The sequence below is a fragment of the Anguilla anguilla genome, chromosome 14 (genome assembly GCF_013347855.1).
Source record: "Anguilla anguilla isolate fAngAng1 chromosome 14, fAngAng1.pri, whole genome shotgun sequence".
NCBI lineage: Eukaryota > Metazoa > Chordata > Actinopteri > Anguilliformes > Anguillidae > Anguilla > Anguilla anguilla.
In genome coordinates, this window is record NC_049214.1 from 33,824,878 (window position 1) to 33,846,756 (window position 21,879).

The window sequence follows — 21,879 nt, forward strand, 5'->3', positions numbered from 1 at the left end:
TCTGCCTCTCCACCAGCAGGTCCGCGAAGGCCCGGGTTCGACCCCGCTCTGCCACGGCCAGCGCCTCGTCATGGTGACCTGGATGGGGGGGGGGGGGGGGGGAGGGGGCATTCACATTGTGGTTAACTGGCATGGTTAACAATCTTATGGAAGCGCTGTCATTTGTCAACATAACCGTTTAATTGTTTAATGAGAGGTACGAAATATGAGGCAGAAATGGGGAGAGAGAGAGAGAGAGAGGATGGGAGACAGAAACTTGACATTTAAAATTTTGTAACATTTAGTGCCAAATCATTCCAAACCGCATTTGTTTTAATTTACCAGAGAACAATATGAAGGGGAAAAAGGGAAATAACCCAGATATAGACATTTTTATTCTGAGATTTTATTATGTCCAGCACCTCTCATATTCTATTCCCTGCAAAGCCAACACCAAAATTGCTTCACTGGCAATACAAACATATTGCCTTTTTCTAGCCACTTGTATCTAAATGGTTGAGGATTGATTGTATTGATTGTTTGAGAGGGACAGAGAAAGAGGAAGAGAGAGATGGGGAGAGGGAGAGATAGGAGAAAGAGAGAGAGAGCAGAGAGGAGGGAGAGAAAATGGTGAGAGACAGCAGGGAGAGAAAAAGAGGAGGGGTAGGGGGGAGAGAGGGGACAGGAGGAGAGAGAAAAAGAGAGAGAGGGGACAGGAGGAGAGGGAGAGGGGGGGTACAGGAGGAGAGAGAGGGAGGGAGAGAGGGAACAGGAGGAGAGAGAGAGGAGAGAAAATGGTAAAAGACATGGGGAGAGAGAGAGGTCTGTACCCAGGCTGACGAGGACCCTCTGTAGAGCCTGGTAGGAGGAGGTCTGCAGGTCGAACAGGGAGAGCTTGTAGTCTGTGCTGTGCTGGGCCTCATGCCGGATGGTCTCAAACAGGGCCGAGGCTCGATAGAGCTGCAGGGGGAGGAACCGGCACAGCGTCAGACTAATGCAGCACACACACACACACACACACACACACACACACACACACATAGCCAGATCCAAACACACACACACAAACACACACACACACATACAGCCAGATCCAAACACACACACACACACACACACACACACACACAGCCAGATAACACACACACACACACACACACACAGCCAGATCCAAACACACACACACACACACACATACAGCCAGATCCAAACACACACACACACACACACACACACACACAGCCAGAGCCACATATACACACACAGTCATTCACACACACACACACACACACAGCAAGAGTCAGATACACACACACACAAACGTACACATGCAGAGATACACACACACACACACTCAGCCGAAGCCAGACACATAAAGCTGCTGGTGCAGCAAAGCAAATTCAAGCAACCCCACCCCCCTCCCCCCACACACCCAAGGTCTGCTCGATTGAAAGAGTTGTGAATTGCTGTGGTTTGGCCACCTGGGGGCAGCAAGCTTCCTCACTGCAGACAGAATTCCACACATGCAGCAAAGCGAGGCAGTCAGTTCAAATTGACTGTTTGCTCTCCCCCCCCCCCCTTCATCTGTTGCACACCGTGATCAGAGATTTCTTGTCTTTTGATGAAAAGTTTTCTTAAAGTTTGAGGGATGAATTTAGGCTGTACTTAGAGATCATCTCATTGTGCATATAGAGCCAGATCCGGATGGGAGTGTGTGCGTGTATGCGTGCATGTATGTGTGAGTTTAGGACAAATTATAAATGAGTCCTCTGGGCTCAGACAGCAGAATCATGGGAGTTTTATTGATTTAGGCTTTTTTCCCCCTCTCTGCCAGACGTGCCCATGACAGGGCAAACTGGACATGAGGTGTCTTGAGAAAGAGCTCTTCTGTGATTGGACTATTAGGCGCTTGGAGCAGAGCCACGGTGACATCATCAGCTAGAGCCCACTGATACAGGGTTTAACAGGATGTGTGGGTTTAACACTAATGTAATGCAAAGCACCATGTAGGAGTGTGTTCTAGTATATGAGCAGTGTGTGTGTGTGTGTGTGTGTGTGTTCTGGTATAGAGCTGTGTGTGTGTGTGTGTGTGTGTTCTGGTATTGAGCTGTGTGTGTGTGTGTGTGTTCTGGTATAGAGCTGTGTGTGTGTGTGTGTGTGTGTGTGTGTGTGTTCTGGTATAGAGCTGTGTGTTTGTGTGTGTGTGGTGGTATAGAGCTGTCTATGTGTGTGTGTGTGTGTGTGTGTGTGTGTTGTGGTAAAGAGCTGTGTGTGTATGTGTGTATGTGTGCGTGTGTGTTCTTGCCCGTGCGTGCTTATACATCTGTACATGCATGCATGTGTTTCCATGCGTTTGTGTATGTCTGTGTCTGTCCTGGTATATATGTTCTGTGTTGTATTTGTATTTGTGTTGTAAGCAGTGTGTATTTGTGCTGCTGAAGATGACGGTGCTTCTCTACAGAAGACTGCGATCGTCAGCACTTCTCTGGGTCTCAGTGCTTCTGAATGCATCGGTGCTTCTCAGGGCCGTAGAGGAGACTGAGCGAGCGTGTGCACAGGCGCTGTTCTGCTAGAGTCCTACGGATCAGCGCTCGCGAGTAAGAGCACTCTTCGTCCGGAGCGAGCGAGTATGGGCGAGCGGGGAGGCGCGGGTCCCGTTCTAATCAGGCCCCCCGTCCCGTCTCAGACGTCGCCCTCCTCCACTTTCACACACCCCCCCATCCCCCCCCACCCCCCCCGCCTACAGAAGAAAGCAATCTGGGCGGGCAGACACCACGGACGACCTGCGGGCGCTCGCCGAAGATTACAAACAGAAAAACAATCCCCAAACTGCCAGAGGGGACGCTCGGAACCTGTCCCACAATAAAACATGGGGAACAGAGAGGTAGGGGCACTCTGGCTGACTAGTTATGGGACAAATATTAAAAAGGGCCCATTTTGGGGAGGGGGGGTGTGGTGGGGTAAGCGCGTGAAAAACATGTCAGAGGTAGAAGATGCTGACCTGGGATCAGTCTTAGAGAGCAAAGCCAACAGTGCAAACATCAGCAGCCATTCTCCTGCCGTCGCCAGTACAGCAACGTCGGCGTGTCCTCAAATTAATAACCAGCCCTCTCCGTAATGTATTCAGCCAACGCATTCAAATTTAATGCGTTTAATTTCATGCATATTTTCGATGAAACATTCTCTAAAATTACACATTTGCAAAATACGATTTACACTGCCAGGCATTAAAATTGGATGTAAGTGGCAATAATTGATATGCTCTGTAATAAATGTGGAATCGTTCGACGCGGGCGGAACCGCACTGCAGACGTCTCGTTCCGCCGTGCGTGGGGACGTGTGATGTTTTTCCAAAGGGATTTCACAGACTGAAAAAACAAAGGCGAGCCACTGTTTGGACCCTAAGGGAGACGAAACATACGGCAATATGGCTGAATAAAATATATCATCCAGATCAGAACATATATTGCATCACTCCGCTCTGCTGTATACCAAAACACACTCCTACGTAGCGCTCACTACTCCCACAGACGCTTTCAGATGTTTTTTTAAATACAACGAGACCTATATTTTTTATCATTGTATTTTCCCCAAAAAGTCCAAATATGCACTAGTGCACTGCACTATATTTCAGGACTGTAGAGGTGTGGCTGCTGAACAGTGGCCTGGGCTGGTGCCTGAGATACACTGTGCTGCCATAGAGATGAAGTTTAAGTTGATGGGGGTTGGTCTGTGAGGGGTTATGGGAAGGGTAGCTCCCCCCCCCCCCCTCTGTCAGTCTGTCAGGATCAGGAGACAGAAGGAGGACAGCGGGGGACAGAGGAGGAGAGATGGAGGTTATAGCAGCTGGGCCTGCAGCACACACGCACACACATACACATATATACACACACACATTCACATAAAGACACATACACACACACACACACACAAACATACAGACACACACAAACATACACACACGCACATGCACACACACACACACAGACACAGACACATACACACACACACACATAGAGACATACGCACACACACACACACACACAAAGGCACATACACACATACAAACGCACACACAGACACACACAGAAAGACACAAATCTCACTCGTCGGTATGAACAGTGTTTTGGGAGAACTGTGGACAGATGTTGGCTCTGAAATCTCACTGACATGCTTCTGTCCACACTCCATCACTGACCCTGAGGTTGCTGTCTGCTGCTATGGAGACAGGCTGGGGTTGGTACAGTGTGCAGGCTGGTGTAGGGGCTGCTATGGAGACAGGCTGGGGTTGGTACAGTGTGCAGGCTGGTGTAGGGGCTGCTATGGAGACAGGCTGGGGTTGGTACAGTGTGAAGGCTGGTGTAGGGGCTGCTATGGAGACAGGCTGGGGTTGATACAGTGTGCAGGCTGGTGTAGGGGCTGCTATGGAGACAGACTGGGGTTGGTACAGTGTGCAGGCTGGTGTAGGGGCTGGCTGCTATGGACACAGGCTGGGGTTTGTACAGTGTGCAGGCTGGTGTAGGGGCTGCTATGGAGACAGACTGGGGTTGGTACAGTGTGCAGGCTGGTGTAGGGGCTGCTATGGAGACAGGCTGGGGTTGGTACAGTGTGCAGGCTGGTGTAGGGGCTGCTATGGAGACAGGCTGGGGTTGGTACAGTGTGCAGGCTGGTGTAGGGGCTGCTATGGAGACAGGCTGGGGTTGGTACAGTGTGCAGGCTGGTGTAGGGGCTGCTATGGAGACAGGTTGGGGCTGGTACAGTGTGCAGGCTGGTGTAGGGGCTGCTATGGAGACAGGCTGGGGTTGGTACAGTGTGCAGGCTGGTGTAGGGGCTGCTATGGAGACAGGCTGGGGTTGGTACAGTGTGCAGGCTGGTGTAGGGGCTGCTATGGAGACAGGTTGGGGTTGGTACAGTGTGCAGGCTGGTGTAGTGGCTGGCTGCTATGGAGACAGGCTGGGGTTGGTACAGTGTGAAGGCTGGTGTAGGGGCTGCTATGGAGACAGACTGGGGTTGGTACAGTGTGCAGGTTGGTGTAGGGGCTGGCTGCTATGGAGACAGGCTGGGGTTGGTACAGTGTGCAGGCTGGTGTAGGGGCTGCTATGGAGACAGGCTGGGGTTGGTACCTGGTGCTGGGCCTCTTCCAGGTTGCTGCTGGCCCACAGCGACAGGCCGAGGCGATGGCGGATTTTGGCTTCGTCTTCACGGCGGGCCAGCTGTTCGGCCAAGCGCAGACCTGCGGGCGGCGAGGGAGGGGGAGAGAGAGAGAGAGAGGGAGGGAGAGAGAGAGAGAGAGAGAGGGAGAGAGAGAGGGAGGGGGGGGGGGGGGGAGAGAGAAAGGGGGGGGGAGAGAGAGGAGGCTGTGTTGAAAGGGCCCAGCAAATGAAAGTAATGTACAGTAAATGTACAGTATCATTTTTTTCCATTTGGCAGGCACACGTATCCAGAGCAAATTGCAGCTTATTTGGTTTATATATGGTCAATTTATATAGCGGGATATTTACTGTTATGTGCCTTTGTGGAGACAGCCCCCACCTTGGAATCGAACCTACAACCTTTGAGTCACAAGCCCAGTTACCCAACTGTTATACCACACTCACACCCAAATACACACAAGTACACATACTGTAAACAAACTCACATACACAGCAATGCACGCCCACAAATACGCACACAGACACACGTGCATACACAAAAACACACATGAAGAACTATACAGACATACACATGCACATGGAAACACATGCATGTAAAGATGCATGTATAAGCACGCATGGGCAAGAACACACACGTGCGCACACACACACACACACACACACACAACCATTGACACAAATGTAGCATTAGGAGTCTGTCGAGTCATTTTAATCTGTGTACATAGACAATCAATAGTAATGATCAGGCCAGTGTCACTGGACAAACACAAACACTCATTTACTCACACCCCAATAGACACGACACAGCCTCTTGGTAAGAGATCACAACGCTAGACAAACATACACACACACACACACACACACACTTCTCAGTGGAAGTCCTGCTTTCTTCCTTAGATGCGGGGTAAACGTGTGCAGCGGGTTCGAGCTTGGAATCATCAGGGAACGCCGCGTTCCATTCCCCATGACGAGTTCACACAAAATCAAATCTAAAATGGCCTGCCAGGAGTCCCACACCACTGTCGCTGGTTTTTTTTTCCCTTTCTTCCTAGCCCAATCAGCCAAGGGACACAACTAAATATAATACTGTTACTGTGATGTGCGTTGCTCTCCCGACCAAGACAGTACAGTATCAAACCCATGAAACCTCCGGGGAACGGTACAGAAAATTGGTGTCAGCAGTGGGATGCATCATGCGCCCCCCGTCCCCCCCGTCCCCCCCACCCCCCCCCCCCCCCCGCTCTGAGCACACAGAGTCGGATACAGTCCCCTTTTGATGACACAATGGCCGCAGCGGTCCAAGGGGAGCACACTGGCACAGAAAGAGGGCTGAGGAGAGCTCCGCCTTCTCAGAAACAGCGGGGAACGGAAAGGAGAGACTCGTGATTTCCCCACAGGCTTCTCGTCCCGCGGCCGATTTTTCGGCAGTGGTGAGAGCGCGCCGGGGCCAGCGCCGGCCCTTTGAAGCCTGTGGGGGGCGCCTCTCTCTCTCCCGCCCTCCATCTCTCAACCCTTTTCATCCGTCCTGCTTCGGAGGCACTGCAAGAGGACACTGGTGTTTAGAACTCATTAGGACTCTGAGCCAGCGAGGGGCTCTTTTCATTTGCTCTCTCTCTCTCTGTCTCTCTCCCTCTCTCTCGCTCTCTCTCTCTCTCATCTATCTCTATCTATTTAACCCCATCCTGCTCTCTCCCTCTCATTCTCTCTTTTATCTAATACAACCCTCTCTCTCTGGCCATTTCTCTCCGCTCAATCTCTCCCTCTCTCTTCCCTCTCTCCTCTTTCTTTGTCTCCCTCAAAATCAATTAGTCTTATAGAAAGTGTTATTGGCAATACAGCTCTGTGTGATTCTTGCCACACCATTTGCTAAACAATGTTGAGCTGAGACTTTCCCTCCTTCTATCTCTCTCCACAGGCAGTAGTCTGCGGTAGTGCTCCTGCAGATGACATGACTGCTGATCCCAGCTTGAAAATGAGCCTGCAAACACTCAAACGCTCCTCTGACAGCTGTTTAACACATTCTGCACAGTCCCAGGGGAGAAAGCAGCATCTGTATATACATGCCCTCATACACATCATCCTGCACACACACGCACTCACACAAATACATACCCACACACACACTGTCCTGTACAAACACACACACACAAATACACACACACTGTCCTGTACACACACACACACGCACACACACTGTTCTATACACATACACTGCCCTGTACACAGACACACACACACACACGCACTCACTCACACACACACACACACTCACACACAGACACACACACGCACACACACACTGTCCTGCACGCGCACGCACACACACACACACGGTCCTGTGCACAAACACACACACACACACACAAACTCACACACACACCCTCTCTCACTTATCAGCCACTTAATTTCAAATCACAGGGTAAAAACATGATTATTTTTCGAATCTCTGGTGTCTCCGTCTCTTCCCCCCTCCAGCCAGTCTGACCCCCTGCCTGTGCCGTAGGGGGGTCACTCAAGCGGAGAACCTGACCCAATTAGCCCCACTCCCAGCGTGGACCTCCCGACACGCCCGTGCACACAACCACTCAGAAACACAGGCGGGAGGAAGCGTGGAGAACAGCACAAACACAAACGCCTCAGACTTCACACATCTGGGGCAGCCACTCGGAACTAATTGGCTGTCAGTGGAAGGGGGCGTGGCCTTTTAAGAAGTCAGAGCGGCGATTGGTCGGAACCGTCTCTCAGCGTACGGCTGGCCTCCGCGAGCTAAAAGCCAGGCTCCCGGAGATGGTTCAGGAAGGACACGGGAGACGGAAAGGGGAGGTGATTTAGGGAGCGAGGGTAAGGAGGAGGTCGCCTGATTCATGGAGATGTGGGCCGAGGCGGGGGAAGGTCTCTCGCGGTTACACCGCATTAACAGACCTCTGAGCGATGGCAGTCTGTAACTCAATGTCAGCCGGCAACAGGTGGGCAAGCCTGCCCCCGCAGAAGAGTCCCTGATGCATTTCCTGTGAGCATCAGCGCAACCGGCTAATACCCAGAGATCAACGCCTTTGGGCATTTCAGTGTACGCTGAGCATGGGGAACCATTAACAGAGGCCTCGGTTTCCCTGGGGCACTCTGTTTTTGCAACACCTAGGCCATGAGTGGGAAACTGTGGTCCTGGAGGAATGGTCTCTATGGAGGCTTTTGTTTCTACCTATTTACCTTGGCTCAATTAGCTGATTTGTTTCATGCACCAAAGTTGGTTCACTCATAGATTAGATGACAGTTAAAGTGTCACGTGGGAACAGTCTTCAGCCGTCACTCATGACCTTATCGGGAAACTGAAATCCCTGATCACATAAATGATTGGCCTACTTAAATAATTAAGAGCAGGAGCAGATGCAGCCATCCTGACTCCCCCCTTTGAGCTGAGTAGTCAAAGGTGACTAGGCAGTTTGATGATTACACAAAGCCAAGAGGGAAAGTGTTGGCTTGAGTGTGTTGCGCATTTAGAAATCAGTGTGTGTGCTCAGCACATCCAATTAAAGCCACTTCCCTGTGGTTTCAGTTCCAAATTGAATTGTTCTTTTCTCTTTCCAGAATGTTCCTTCAAGTTCCAATTAGGTATTCTTGTCCAATCGTTATTGCAAGGCAAACAACTTTTAAGGCACCGAATATCCCTAAGTGCCCTTTAATTTAATGAAATTGTTAAAAACAGCCCCCGCAAATGGATTATGCTCAACGCTAAGTCAATGATAGCGTCAACCGAGGGTACTTATTTCGCAACACTCCATCATTGTTGACTAGAAACGTTCATTATCATCGAACGCACATTTCCCCGGGCGGAGCACTCAAACCGTGGGGTTTTAATGGATTGTTTACAACTTAGTGCCTTAGCTGAGCTTCGAATTTCGAAAGGCGGAGTGGTGAACCAGAAAAATAAAAAAAACAAACAAAAGTCCCGAGTCACAGTTCCTTTTCAAACGGCAGCTTGGCTTCAGGAAATTATCCTTTCGACACGGGCCCTTAAAAAAGCACCACAGCAGCGATGGCGGCCTCCCGGGGCCCCCATTCAACTGGATGCTTTCCCTCAGTAAACCGCCGCGCGACACAGGCCGGGATTTCACCCTCCGCCGCAGTCGCTGTGTTTTCAACTTGTTACTGAGTGAAGAGGCCATTTTGGTTTCTCTGTAAAAAAAAAAGCAAGGCATTCTGGGAGTCCATTAGCCCACAGGGTCAGCTGCAGACTCTCGAAGTGAACGCAGTGCATTCACAGTAGACTCTCACTTTCAATAGCTACCTGATGCTCACACACAGGATTGAGTGGTCCCAATCAACACCAGCGTTACCCCAACATCCGCAGGTGCAAAGTAATGTGCCCTCAAGCAGGTGTGACACACACACACTCACACACACCAGCTAGCAGGAAGATACATAAAGAGACATGCCTTAATAAATCTTACAAAGACAAGCGTGACAAGCAACTAAACACTCACACAAGCACACACATTAGGTAACTTGAGTGTTCTTATCAACCACACACACATACAAACTCACACACAGATTCTCAAACACACACACACATATATATAAAACAGCCAATCATAAAACTCCCGCCCCGCCCGTCTGCACACGACCCCGCCCCCCTCACCTTCCTGCAGGTACATGACGGCCTGCGAGTAGTTCTGCAGCGCGTGATGGGTGCGGCCCAGGCTGCTGTAGGCCAGCGTCTTGGCGGCCAGGTCGTTGGTCTCCGCGGCGATGCTCAGGTGCTGCTCCTGGTACACCACGGCCCGCTCGAAGTTGCCCAGCGACTCGTAGGTGAGGCCCAGGTTGCCGTAGGCGCGGCCCTGGCAGCCGGCGCTGCCCGTCTCCTCGGCGATCTCCAGGTCCAGCTGGTGGCAGCGCAGCGCCGTCTCGTGCTCGCCCATCAGCTGGTACACGGCGCCCAGCCCGCAGCTGGCGTGGCCCTCCAGCGGGCGGTCCCCGGTCTCCCGGGCGATGCCCATCTGCCGCTCCAGGCAGGAGATGGCCTGCTCGTAGTTGCCCAGCTGGCTGTGCAGGCTGCCCAGCTCGCCGTACGCCTGCGCCTTGGTGGCGCTCTCCCCCAGCTCGTGCGCCACCACCAGCCGCTTCTCGAAGCACACCAGGGACTGCTGCAGGCTCCCCATCGCCCTGCCAGGACCAGCACAGGGAGGGGGTAAGACACCATGCCACCCCCCTTACACATTAACCCACCCAAACCCATCGGGCTGCCAGGACCAGCACGGGGAGGGGGGGGTAAGACTGAAACACACCAGGACCAGCACAGGGAGGGGGGGAAAGACCGAAACACACCAGGACCAGCACAGGGAGAGGGTTGGGGGGGGGGGGGGGGGGGGGGGTAAGACCGAAACCCACCAGGGACTGCTGCAGGCTCCCCATCGCCCTGCCGGGACCAGCACAGGGAGGGGGGGGTGAGACACCACTCCACCCCCCTCACACATTAACACACCCTAACCAATCGCCCTGCCAGGACCAGCACAGGGAGGGGGTAAGACACCATGCCACCCCCCTTACACATTAACCCACCCTAACCAATCGCCCTGCCAGGACCAGCACGGGGAGGGGGGGTAAGACTGAAACACACCAGGACCAGCACAGGGAGGGGGGGGGTAAGACCGAAACACACCAGACCAGCACAGGGAGGGGGTTGGGGGTAGGGGTGTTTGGGTAGACCGAAACACACCAGAGACTGCTGCAGGCTCCCCATCGCCCTGCCAGGACCAGCACAGGGATGGGGGGGCTGAGACACCACTCCACCCCCTTCACACATTAACCCAAATTAACCCTGTCACACAGCCGCCCCTTTAACACTGTACCGCTTACGATGCAGATTACGGGCTTCACCACAGGGCTCCAATATGAGAGGATAGTATTGTAGGGCTCTATGAATAGGAGGATGTAACAGGAGATTTTAGAGCCACAGGGCTTTATATGGGGTTCGTACTCCTGAGAAATATACTGATGCTCTCCACTTCTGTACTTCGTTCTGGATCAGAGCATCTGCCAAGTTTTAATACAAGAGCCTTGACTTACAGGGTTCTATATAGGATTCTAATACCACTTCATATTACAGGGCTTTAATGGGAAAGCTTAGTGTTACAGTGTCATTATACAGTGCTCTAATATGAGACTTCAAATGATTACGTTCTTTACATTGTTCTAATACTTCTATATTAGAAGTTCTATATTGGATTCTAATAAAAGTGCTTAAATTTATAGGGTTCTATCTCTATATAGCCTAGCTCTGAGAGGACAAGCTTTTGTATTTTGAAGTCCTATATTATATCTCTGTTTTGAATTGCAAGCAATTCTATGCAAGCAAATATGAGCATTTAATATAGTACTGCATAAGAAAATGACATGGAAAATCGTACTCATTTTTTTACAAAAATGTCAGAACCCTATAATAATAATAATACTCTCTCAAACGTTAGAGCATTTCTTCTGCTTAGTTTAGATTCATTCTGAAGCGGAAGCAAATTTACTCCCTTTCTTTTTTCTGTCAAAACACAATTTTTTTTTGTTGGTAATTTCATCCTTCTTCAACCCAGTGAGTCAGAGCCTATGAAAGGAACATATTAAAACACACACACACACAGAGGAGCGGAAATCTGCGCGCAGTATTAGCATTCCTGCTCGCGGGAATCACGGGAACGTGCGCGCAGTATTAGCTTCCCTGCTCGCGGGAATCATGGGAACGTGCGCGCAGTATTAGCATTCCTGCTCGCGGGAATCACGGAAACGTGCGCGCAGTGTTAGCATTCCTGCTCGCGGGAATCACGAGAACGTGCGCGCAGTATTAGCATTCCTGCTCGCGGGAATCACGGGAACGTGCGCGCAGTATTAGCATTCCTGCTCGCGGGAATCACGGGAACGTGCGCGCAGTATTAGCATTCCTGCTCGCGGGAATCACGGGAACGTGCGCGCAGTGTTAGCATTCCTGCTCGCGGGAATCACGGGAACGTGCGCGCAGATGGCCTTTTCGATGCCGAAGCGCCGCGGCTCGGCTCGCCGGCACAGTGGGGGGAAGCTACAGGCGGGAAAAAGGAGGCGCTACGCTAATCCGCCGCAGAGCGACGAGCCACATCCAGAACCCAGGATTCCCGCCTCTGTCCGCATCCCGCATCGGAATCACAGGACCGCCGTTACTGAATTGACACACGGCATCTGTACTGTTCCCGGTAATTAACGCGGGAGAAGGGGCGCGCGGCATCGGAATGCCTCGGCATCGTCGGCAGGAATTCCGCTGGCACGACTTCGCCCGGGATACATACCCGGGTCTCGTTTCAGCGCGAAATCAAACAAGAGAGGGTTTTTAGTTCCCTCCCGCGACGAGGCCGTGTTTGTTTCTACCTCTCCTGCTGCACGGGGAACCCTATTGTGACTGTGGGGGGAAGGGGGCAGCAGGGGAGGGGTAGTGTGTCCCCGAAAAGTCATTTACGGTTGGGGAGGGAGTGGTGGGGGCTCACCGCGGCTGACAGCCCGAGCGCCATGCCGCGTTTGCCATCTCCCTGTGCCCACATCAGCGCCAGGAAACTCCCGCGCGGGGAGACGGGGACGGGGGATAGGACCGTCAACACTGCTAACGAGCTAACGAGCTAACAAACTAATGATGAGGTTGGAAGCCGGTTGGCACTGAGCGGGTACGCACGGCGGGGGGTACACAAAAACAGCTACCTTTCCCAATCTGTCTCTCGCATCGCCTGGTCCCAAAGCTGGCGCAGTGAAAATCGTATCCCACAATGCCGCAGGCGTAGGAAACGCTCAAACTACAAAAGCCGATTCCGAACAAACTCCGGTACGGGGGATTTCAATCCAGGACTGTCTGCGGCGCGTGAACGTTCGTTTCGATTGGCCGGGCTCGGGGAGTCGGATACACTTCACACTTCAGTCATCTGTGGCACTCCATCAGAGCCTCAAACTCAAGTTTTCTTCTGCTGAGCAGAAGGCCGAAAGAACAGAGAGGGGCAGAAGAGATGCACGGTGTTCTACTTTTTTTTTTTTTACCACCGACAAACAAGGCATTGATTGCGCAACAGGCCTTTCAGCAGATAACCGTCAAGAAACAGCATCCAGAGGGGTATTTTAACGGAAATTCGACTGCCCTACTTAAACAGAGAGCCCGGGACAAGGGTACTGAAACTGCCATAAATCGGTGAAAACCTCGGTCAGGCGGTAATTTGGGTCAATCAGATCTCATAATCAGCACCATTAAGTAATTACATTTTAAAGCAAAAGCTTGAGGTCAGAGTTCATGATTCGTTTTTGCATGAAACATTAATATCTATTTAAATGACATTAATTAACGTTAAATTGCCTGAAGAAATCAGTTCAGGAAGCTATGCAAGCTGCCACCAGTGCCTGGCTGGGGGGGGTATGAGTATGCTGAGGGTGTGACCCCCCCACCCGTACCTGTAAATCAGTAATGCAGTCCTGGCACCAGAGAGTTCTCCAGAAAACCCCACCCCCAGGAAAAGTAGGCCAAAGAATCTATGATCTTGAGCTGTCAGATGTTGCTCATTGTACTCTGATTTTCTGAGGCTGACTTTCCACAGTGAGTTACAACATGGATTTACAGTGTAGGGAATGTGAATGAGCCCACAGTACGACTTGAACCCTTTATAGAAATGGGATGCACTGAAAATATTCTTAAAATACATAATAAAATACATAATCAATACGTCGCAACACTTCACAAAAACAAATTATGCTTGCTTTCCAATTCTGCAGTATTTTGTTACTAAATATGCTGCTGTGAAATATACCCTATTGTATTCATTAAAATTTTCACATATTTCCAATATATGGCAGTATATTTCAGTGAGGGAGGGCTTCAGAAGGTCACATGACTCCCAGGAACAGTACTGACCTGTGTCCGTTGCCCAGGCCCCGGTAGGCCTTCTCCTGGTCCTGCATTCGGTTCAGGCTCTGGGCCACAGACAGGTACTGGTCGTAGTACTTGATGGCCTCCTCGTAGTCGCCCAGCGCCTCGTAGCAGTCGCCCAGGTTACCGTAGGCCCGCCCCCGGTCCAGCACGGCCTCGTTCCCGCTCAGCTGCTGCAGCGTGGCCAGCTGCTGCTCCAGGTAGCCGATGGCCTCCTCCATCACGCTCATGTTCATCTTGGTGATGCCCATGTTGCCGTAGACCTGCGCCTCCACGCTGGGGTCCTTGAGCCGCTGGCCCAGCTCGAGTTGCTCCTCGTAGCACTTGAAGGCCATGGTGTACTTCCCCAGGGACATGTAGACCGCCGCCAGGTGCCCGTGGGCCTGGCACTCCCCCTGGATGTCGCCCAGCTCCTGGTAGACCTCCAGCTCCTGGGTGTGGTAGCCCAGGGCCTTGTCGTACTTCTGCACCATCCGGTAGGCGGTGCCTAGGGCGGCGTAGGCGCACGCCTCCATCTTGCGCTCCTTGACCTGGTGCGCCAGGGCCAGCTGCTGCTCGTAGAACTTGATGGCCCCGCCCACGTCCTTCTTGCAGACGAAGATGTCGCCCAGGTTGCCCAGGGCCCGGAAGCGGGCCTGCTGGTTGTTGAGCGACTGGGCCAGGGAGAGGAGGTACTTCTGGCACTCCTCAGCCTTGCTGAAGTTGCCCAGTGCCTTGAAGGCCAGGCCCAGGTTGCAGTAGGCCTTGGCCTGGCTCAGCTTGTCGTGCAGGTCTTTAGCCAGCGCCAGGTCCTGCTCGTAGTACTTGACGGCCTCCTGGTAGCTTCCCAGGCAGTAGTGGGCGTAGCCCAGGTTATGGCACACCTTGCCCTCGCTCTCCATGTCCTGGAGGTCCGGGGACAGACGCAGGTACTGCTCGTAGTAGGGCACGGCCTGAGGGAACTCGCCCCGGGAGCAGTGGAAGTTTCCCAGGTTCCCCAGGGCCCGGGCCTCGCTCTGGACATCCCGCAGCTCGCGGGCGATGTTCAGGTGGTTCTGGTAGTGCTGGAGGGCGCGGTCGTGGGCGCCCAGCGCCTGGTAGGCCACCGCCAGGTTGCCGTGGGTGGAGGCCTGCGAGGCCCGGTCGTTGACCTCCATGGAGATCTGGAGCTCCTGGCGGTGGTAGCGCACGGCCTGGTCGAACATGCCCAGCGCGTTGTAGGCGTTGCCCATGTTCCCGTAGGCCCGCCCCTGGGCGGCGTAGTCGCTCAGCTCCTGGGCGATGGAGAGATGAGTTTTGTGGAGTTTCAGTGCAGTCTCATAATCCCCCTTCATCTGGTGGATGATGCCTACAGAAGAAGACGAAGAGTGCCGTGAAATCAGCTGCTTTTTAAAACAATATTCCTACCCACACAGAGGAACGCAATAATATCTAACCACACATTTCCCAAACTCTGCGATGCATTAAAGAGAAAGATAACAAAGTAAGCTATTACAGAAGTCCCTACCCATTTGCCCAACACCTGCATAATACGAACCCTCTCCGCACAATCTCTAATGTGCTTTGGAAGAGCTTCATTGTTGCAGAAATGAGAGTCGAGCCCCCCCCCCCAATAAAAATGCTTTCCTTAATGGCGGCTTCTAAACGAATCACAAACAAACCCAGGAACGGTGAGGTCTCAGAAGGGCAGAACAAAAGGAGAGGAAGAAACCAGACTGAGCCGGCAGCCACTTTCCAAAAGCCTCAAAAACGAGATCAGAGCGAAGAAAGGCGGAATATTAAATGTCCGACGCCGTAATGATAATCACCGCGCCGCGTCCGTCGGTCTTCCGTCCCCCCGGCACACGAAGCCGCTGGAGAGCGCCCGGACGGCTCATTACGGGAACGTCAGCCATCTACACGGATACCGGCCTCTCTCCCCGCGTCTCCGAGAACGACCCAGAGCTCCGTGTCCTTTTCAGCTGTCACCGCGCCTTCCCGAGCATCGCAAATTACCGCTCGGATATGTGATACTGAAGCCCGCCCTGTCTCCTCCACCCCAGGAAAAATGACGGAGGGAAGTAGAGTCAGAGGAGGAGAGACAGAGAGGAGGGTTTTTGGGGTCGGGGTTGGGGGGGGGTAATGAGCACTTGTGATGGAAAGTGGTTTTGAGGCGAGAGCGAAGGCGGGGGGGGAGCTTTGCTTTCGGCTCCTGGAATTTGGTTCCCGCGTCCCTGGACTGCGGGCCCAACGCCACCCCCCCATCCCCCCCCCCCCCCCCACGATTCCCCAAAACCAGAAGCTGGCGCGCGGTAAGTGGAGGGGATCAGGAGAGTGCAGAGACGAGCGGAAAAGGAGACGTGCTGGCGTGGGACTGTGGGGGGAGGCGGGGGGGGGGGGCAGTTTGGGTAAATGGTGGAGGCGGCGTGTGCTTAGCACAGGAGCTCCCTGACCAAAATTTGCTCTCTTACTCAGAAAAACAAGGCAGCCATGACCGGGGGTGGGGGGCCATAACTGCAGTGGAACAAGCCGTGCGGTCGCGATGACGCAATGTTTTGGAGCTGCGCGCCCCCGCTGAGGGGTTTGCCCCGCGGAGTCCCGTCAGGCCAAACCGCAGACCGCCCGTCCGCCGGCCAGTCGGCACGGCAACAGGGCCCCTCAGTGGCTTCGGGTGAGAGGTAACGGGGGGAGAGGAGTGGTGGGGAGGGAGGGGGGGGGAGCCCAGTTCCCAGGATGCCCATGTGTTCTCTGTCACTCTATGAATGGCCCAGTAAGGATTAGCAGGGTGTGGAACACCCAATCAGGGGCTTATGCCAGCCCTTCTCTGTTGCGAGAGTGCAGACTCAACACCGTAGGCCTACAGCCTTAGCACTGCGGAGAGCCATTTGTTGCAGTATGCTTTAATCCACACTGTGCCTGCAGGCTCCAGCTGTATCCATTATTAACCTCCCTGGGTACTGAATACCCTCTTGGATTAATGTTACAATTGAAGGCAGAACTGTGTACAGATAAACTGGGGTCTGTGCTCCTCCTCCAGACTGTGAGCAGGCAGGGGCATAACGCCATGCTCTACATTTACATTTACGGATTAGGCACGCGTTCTTATCCACCGCGCCTTACAGTTCTTACACACGATCCATTTACAGAGCTGGGTTTATTTGCTTGTTACTTAAGCAATCGAGGTTCAGTACTTTCGCTCAAGGGTACGATGACAGTGCCCTGCCTGGGATTCAAACCTGCAACCTCTCAGCGACAAGCCCAGTTTTTCACACATCATTACGCAGCACTACAATGGGCAGATAGAGGCATCGCCTTGAGCCATGACAATGAGAGGGGGCGGGAGAATTTTATCCTCACAGATTAAACACAACCTCGCCACAATTAGCTGGAAAAGCAAAACGGCAACAAAAACACAAACACCGTCTGAGGCCAATGTGCCGCTGATCTCAGCGGCTGCCTCTGCGACGTTCCACCAGGCACACCTACCGGCTCGCGCACACAGAAGCCCACCATCCAAACAGACTGGTGCCCGGCTGAGACAGTAACGCTGGCACTGCCGGAACGCAAATTCACTCACTCCGGCGCGGCGCCTCCTACCCGTCAACCCGTCCGCGGCTCTGTGGCGCTACACGCTAAGTGACTCCCCCGCCGCCACGCTTGACGCGCGCGATGCACCGGCTAACGCTGGCAGTCTGACACGCGGACAGTTCCTCCGACTGCTCCGGCTGACGCGCGCACTGATTGGCTCTGACACAGATGACATGGATGACTGGCACCAATCGCGCGGATTTCTGACACGGCCCCTGAGTTTCTGGAAGATTAGGGCACCGAGGGAGAGACAGAATACAGAACCAGTACATTATGTGTTTTTATGCGAATGCCTCACAGGGGTACTTAAATGAGGAGAGCAAACTCCATTCCAGGGTAATAAAGGATCGATCTATCTTTCTATCAATCAGACTGAATTTAAAACATGTCGTAAATGTCAGGTTAGCAGACTGGGCTGGCAAACTCATAAAATTTTCATTTCAAATTATAGATATTTCGGAGAGACGCCGTTATCCAGACTGAGTGAGTTTACATCGCTTTTACATACAGTAAATTTATAAAGCTGAAGTGATTTAGGTTACGTCACCCACAGTACGACAGGAGAGCCAGTGCCCATTCTACACTCTAAACACTACACAGTACTACAGGAGAGCTTGTGACTATTCTACACTCTAAAAACCACATAGCACTAGTTCACTTTCAGCAGAAATTGACTAAAGTATTGGGTCCAGATCTTTAATGAAAGCAATGACTGAATTCCTTAGATATATGGCTCCTCTATTTTTAACCCTGGAATAAGCAGAATCCATTCCTATCTAAAATATTTAAGATGAATATTAATACCTTGGAAGTTAATTTGGACCAATGCAACATACTGCATTTAATTGGATCAGTCTGCCTAGCGACACAGGGGTATACAGTACTCCCAGTGTGCAGGGGAATTAATCTAATTTGAAATGCATGCTGGGTAAGTCATGGTAGTTTGCACGTTTGCAGACCAAGATGGTGCTGCTGTTTGTACTCCAGTCTTTCAGACCCACGATTCATACTGTGAACAAAAAAGCTCAATCTTTGGAGAACCAAACACTGCAATGAGAACTGTGGTAACAGGTTCTAAGGCAAATGCTCCTTAGTCGTTTCTGTCATTTATTTTCCAAACTTGAGTATGTCACCTTAATGTACACGCTACGCATTGTACTCACATTAAGAAGCAGAATTGCACCCTAACAGTGTGATGTTTTGTAATTGGATCGTTTTTTGACCGTGTCTGGGGGTGGGGGTGGGGGGTGGCAATCGCCGTGGCTGTGATGAGGCTTCCTCAGACCGAACGCAGGCCGAGCAACAGGAAACTGCCAATAAAGGAAGCACTTGAGCAAATGAGGGATGCAAAGTGGACCGAAAGCAGGTGTTTTTCCACACAGCTCTGGTCCCTGAGTTAATTAAGCATTTAACTTCTCAGCACGCTCACGGCTAAGTATAAAATGGTGCACAGTTGCTCATTATTTTGGCTACCATGCCTACAACAAGAGATACAATAACAGGACTGCAGAAATTTCTGATGATTCATAAGAAACACCGGGCGGAGGCCGCGTTGGCATGGAAGTCTGAGGGAACGACGTCATCGACTAGGGGCCAACTGCAGTTGACCATCAGGTCCCTGCATTGGCTCGAGATGTAAAGCAAAACAGACAAGCATCTGTGAATGAGCTGACTGAAAACGTCCACCGAGGGACAGAGCAGGCACTCTAATCAAGAAGCATCCGTTGCGAGCTTTAGTGAGTGCTGGTAAGTACCTGTGCCATCAGAGTCACACTGATCAGCGCTGCTTGACCTGGAAAGAAAAGGCCTTTGGTTCAAATGAGTCCAACCCATTGTACCACATCCTGGGCTGCATGAGCTATGCCAATAAGACTTCTCAGACTCTCGGACATTCAACATGCAAATGCGCTCGTCTCCAGGGAAATGTTACTGAAGCTGTTGCGCTATTTGAAGCTGGGAAATTGGGATGGGGCGGGGGCTGGGCTCTGAAAATAGCCGCGGTCGGTTTTGGGGGGAATTTGGTGATGCAGTGTGGAGGGATGGAGAACAGCGAGATTTGGGTTGCCAGAACCGACGCCAGAATCCCCGCCGGCTGGGGGCCCAGTTCTTGCTGCCCCCCGCCCCCCATCCCCCGCTATCGGGGGATGCCGGTTCGATCGTCGAATCCAAGTGCGGAGGGACAAGCGCTGGGAACCTCTTCAAACGTCCAATCCTTGGAACTCAGCAGCGCTCCCATCAGACCCGAATTACGGCGATTAGCCCCAGAACGTTGCGTCCGCTCACATCCGGGGCTCGCACGCGCAGTACCGCGCGGCGGCGGGAGAAAGCCTGGAGGAACGCGGATAGCGGTCACGTTCACCTCCGCCACCAAAACGCCCGCTGCGTTGGGATTTTTGTTCTTTTTTTTCTTTTTGGAAAGCAGAGCACACTGCTGAATTCTGCAATTGTGGTTTTTGCTTCCCTGTGGGTCCACACATCATAAGCTTGAATCAGGAGTAAAAAAAAATGACTTTCCTATCGCTGAGCAACAGAGCACCCGGGGAGGGACCAGGGGAGGGGGTACACTGGCAGGATGGATGAGAACAAGAAGAAAAAAAGAGAATTAAGAAGAAGAGACAGCCATTGGGAATGCAATCGCCAGGCCACAGAGGGCTGAGTCTCACCGTGACATTTTCTGATCCCAAACGAAGGCAACAAAGATGATTTCCAGAACAGCAGGGACTCCAGCGACTGCTGGGCCAGGGCTCCATGGACGCCCCTGATCCAGACCCAAAAATCACAGCTCAAGGGATGAATTATTCAGATATTCATGCACACGGGCCATGTTCACACGACTGCCGTTTGGATGCTTGTGCGCAGGCCAAGATGGAAGCTCTGTTTGCTCTTCAGTCACGCAGAGCTAGACCTTCTCAGAACGTAGCTTTGCAACAGGCCCTGTGGCACCAGTTACTACGTGGTGCCCGGCCAATATTAACAATGCTACAATTATCACTGAATTCTTTAACGACACCCGACCTCGTTAGTCTCTACTTAGGTCTGCTCTACGGACGGCCCGAACCCGTCACCAACCAAATGGCTGTTACGGTCAGGGGGATGTAGCGTGTCAGTTGCTATGGTAACCAGCGCACACATGTAATTTGCGAACGGCGTGGCGAGCTCTGTGCGGGCGGTGGAACGCGTGTCAGGCGGGGTGCTATCTGCAGGATGTTAAAGAGGAGAAGCCCGGCCCGTGGCCGGTGTGGAACCTGGTGTGCCGTTCTCCTCGCCGAAAGGGCAGCGGCGCTTCCTCTCCGCCGATCCGAGCGGCCGGACGTGATGAAACCGGGCCGAGAGCCTCGCTCCAGCTAACCAGCCGCGGCGCCACGCGCCTCTCCACCGCTCCGCCTCCGCCCCGCAGGACCGATAGCCGCGGGGTCGCGGAGAGAGACGTACCGCGAGGGGGCGGGGCTCCTGAACTCCCTCAGAGGTGCACAGTGCCCCCTTGCCCCCCCCCCCACCCGAGCGCCAGCCGGCTCGCTCCCCCCGGTGCAGAACCACATCCTGCGATCCCGGCCTCGCCGTCTCCTCCGGCGCAGACGGGCAGCGCGAGCGTGGCGGTCCGCTCGGCGTCCGCTGCTTTTCAGAGAGCGCGCGGACGCGGACGAGGGAAGAGGGGAAGAACACACACGTGCCTGTTTCTATATATAGCGGCACGGGCGGTTTCCGGATTGGCAGCGCTCTTTAAAAGCCCCCGACGCGCCGGCTGCTGGATCCCACGCAGAACAACCGCTTACGACACCCCTGGCAGCGGCCGTCCCCGGGCCCAGAAACAGGGATTGGGTTTGGTCTCGAGCTGCATGGCGCGTGTAATACAATATATCCACCGCTTATTCCACACTGGCAGCACCGCGGAGGAGAGGACAAAACTGTCACGCATGGGGGTGGGGGAGGGGGGGGTGCCCTACACACACTGGGTCACATGACTACCTGTAGGCAGACGCGGCCAAAGATATTACGATACATGTAGATCAACCAGATGGTTGACTATTCTTAACAATGGAAGTACTGTATCCCTTCCGTTTGAAGGCGAAACATTCCCAATTTGCAAGCTAGGAACCGGAAACTTCTGTAACAAACCCTGTTTTGTCTTTGTAAAATAAACTGAATACAGAAGGAACATGAGAATCATCTCTTGTAACACCAATGAACACTGCTACCAAAAATTTAATTACAGACGACCCAGATACTCTGCATTTGTACTGTTAACATTGAAAGCTCTGTCCCTCTTCTGCTGATGCCAGAGCTTCC

The 21,879-nt window shown here is 52.7% G+C and overlaps 1 protein-coding gene across 2 annotated transcripts in view; it reads right to left on the reverse strand.

Moving 5' to 3' along the window:
* ttc28 (tetratricopeptide repeat domain 28) overlaps nt 1–21,879 on the reverse strand; it is a 290,826-nt gene that overhangs the window by 33,463 nt on the left and 235,484 nt on the right. For both annotated transcript variants that reach the window (XM_035391601.1, XM_035391602.1), the window contains 5 exons: nt 14,032–15,373; nt 9,769–10,292; nt 5,103–5,212; nt 810–939; nt 1–78 (listed from right to left, as the gene is read on the reverse strand). The exon at nt 1–78 is cut by the window's left edge and continues 141 nt beyond it. In XM_035391601.1, the coding sequence (XP_035247492.1) occupies nt 1–78; nt 810–939; nt 5,103–5,212; nt 9,769–10,292; nt 14,032–15,373 (2,184 nt within the window). The remainder of the gene's footprint in view (nt 79–809; nt 940–5,102; nt 5,213–9,768; nt 10,293–14,031; nt 15,374–21,879) is intronic.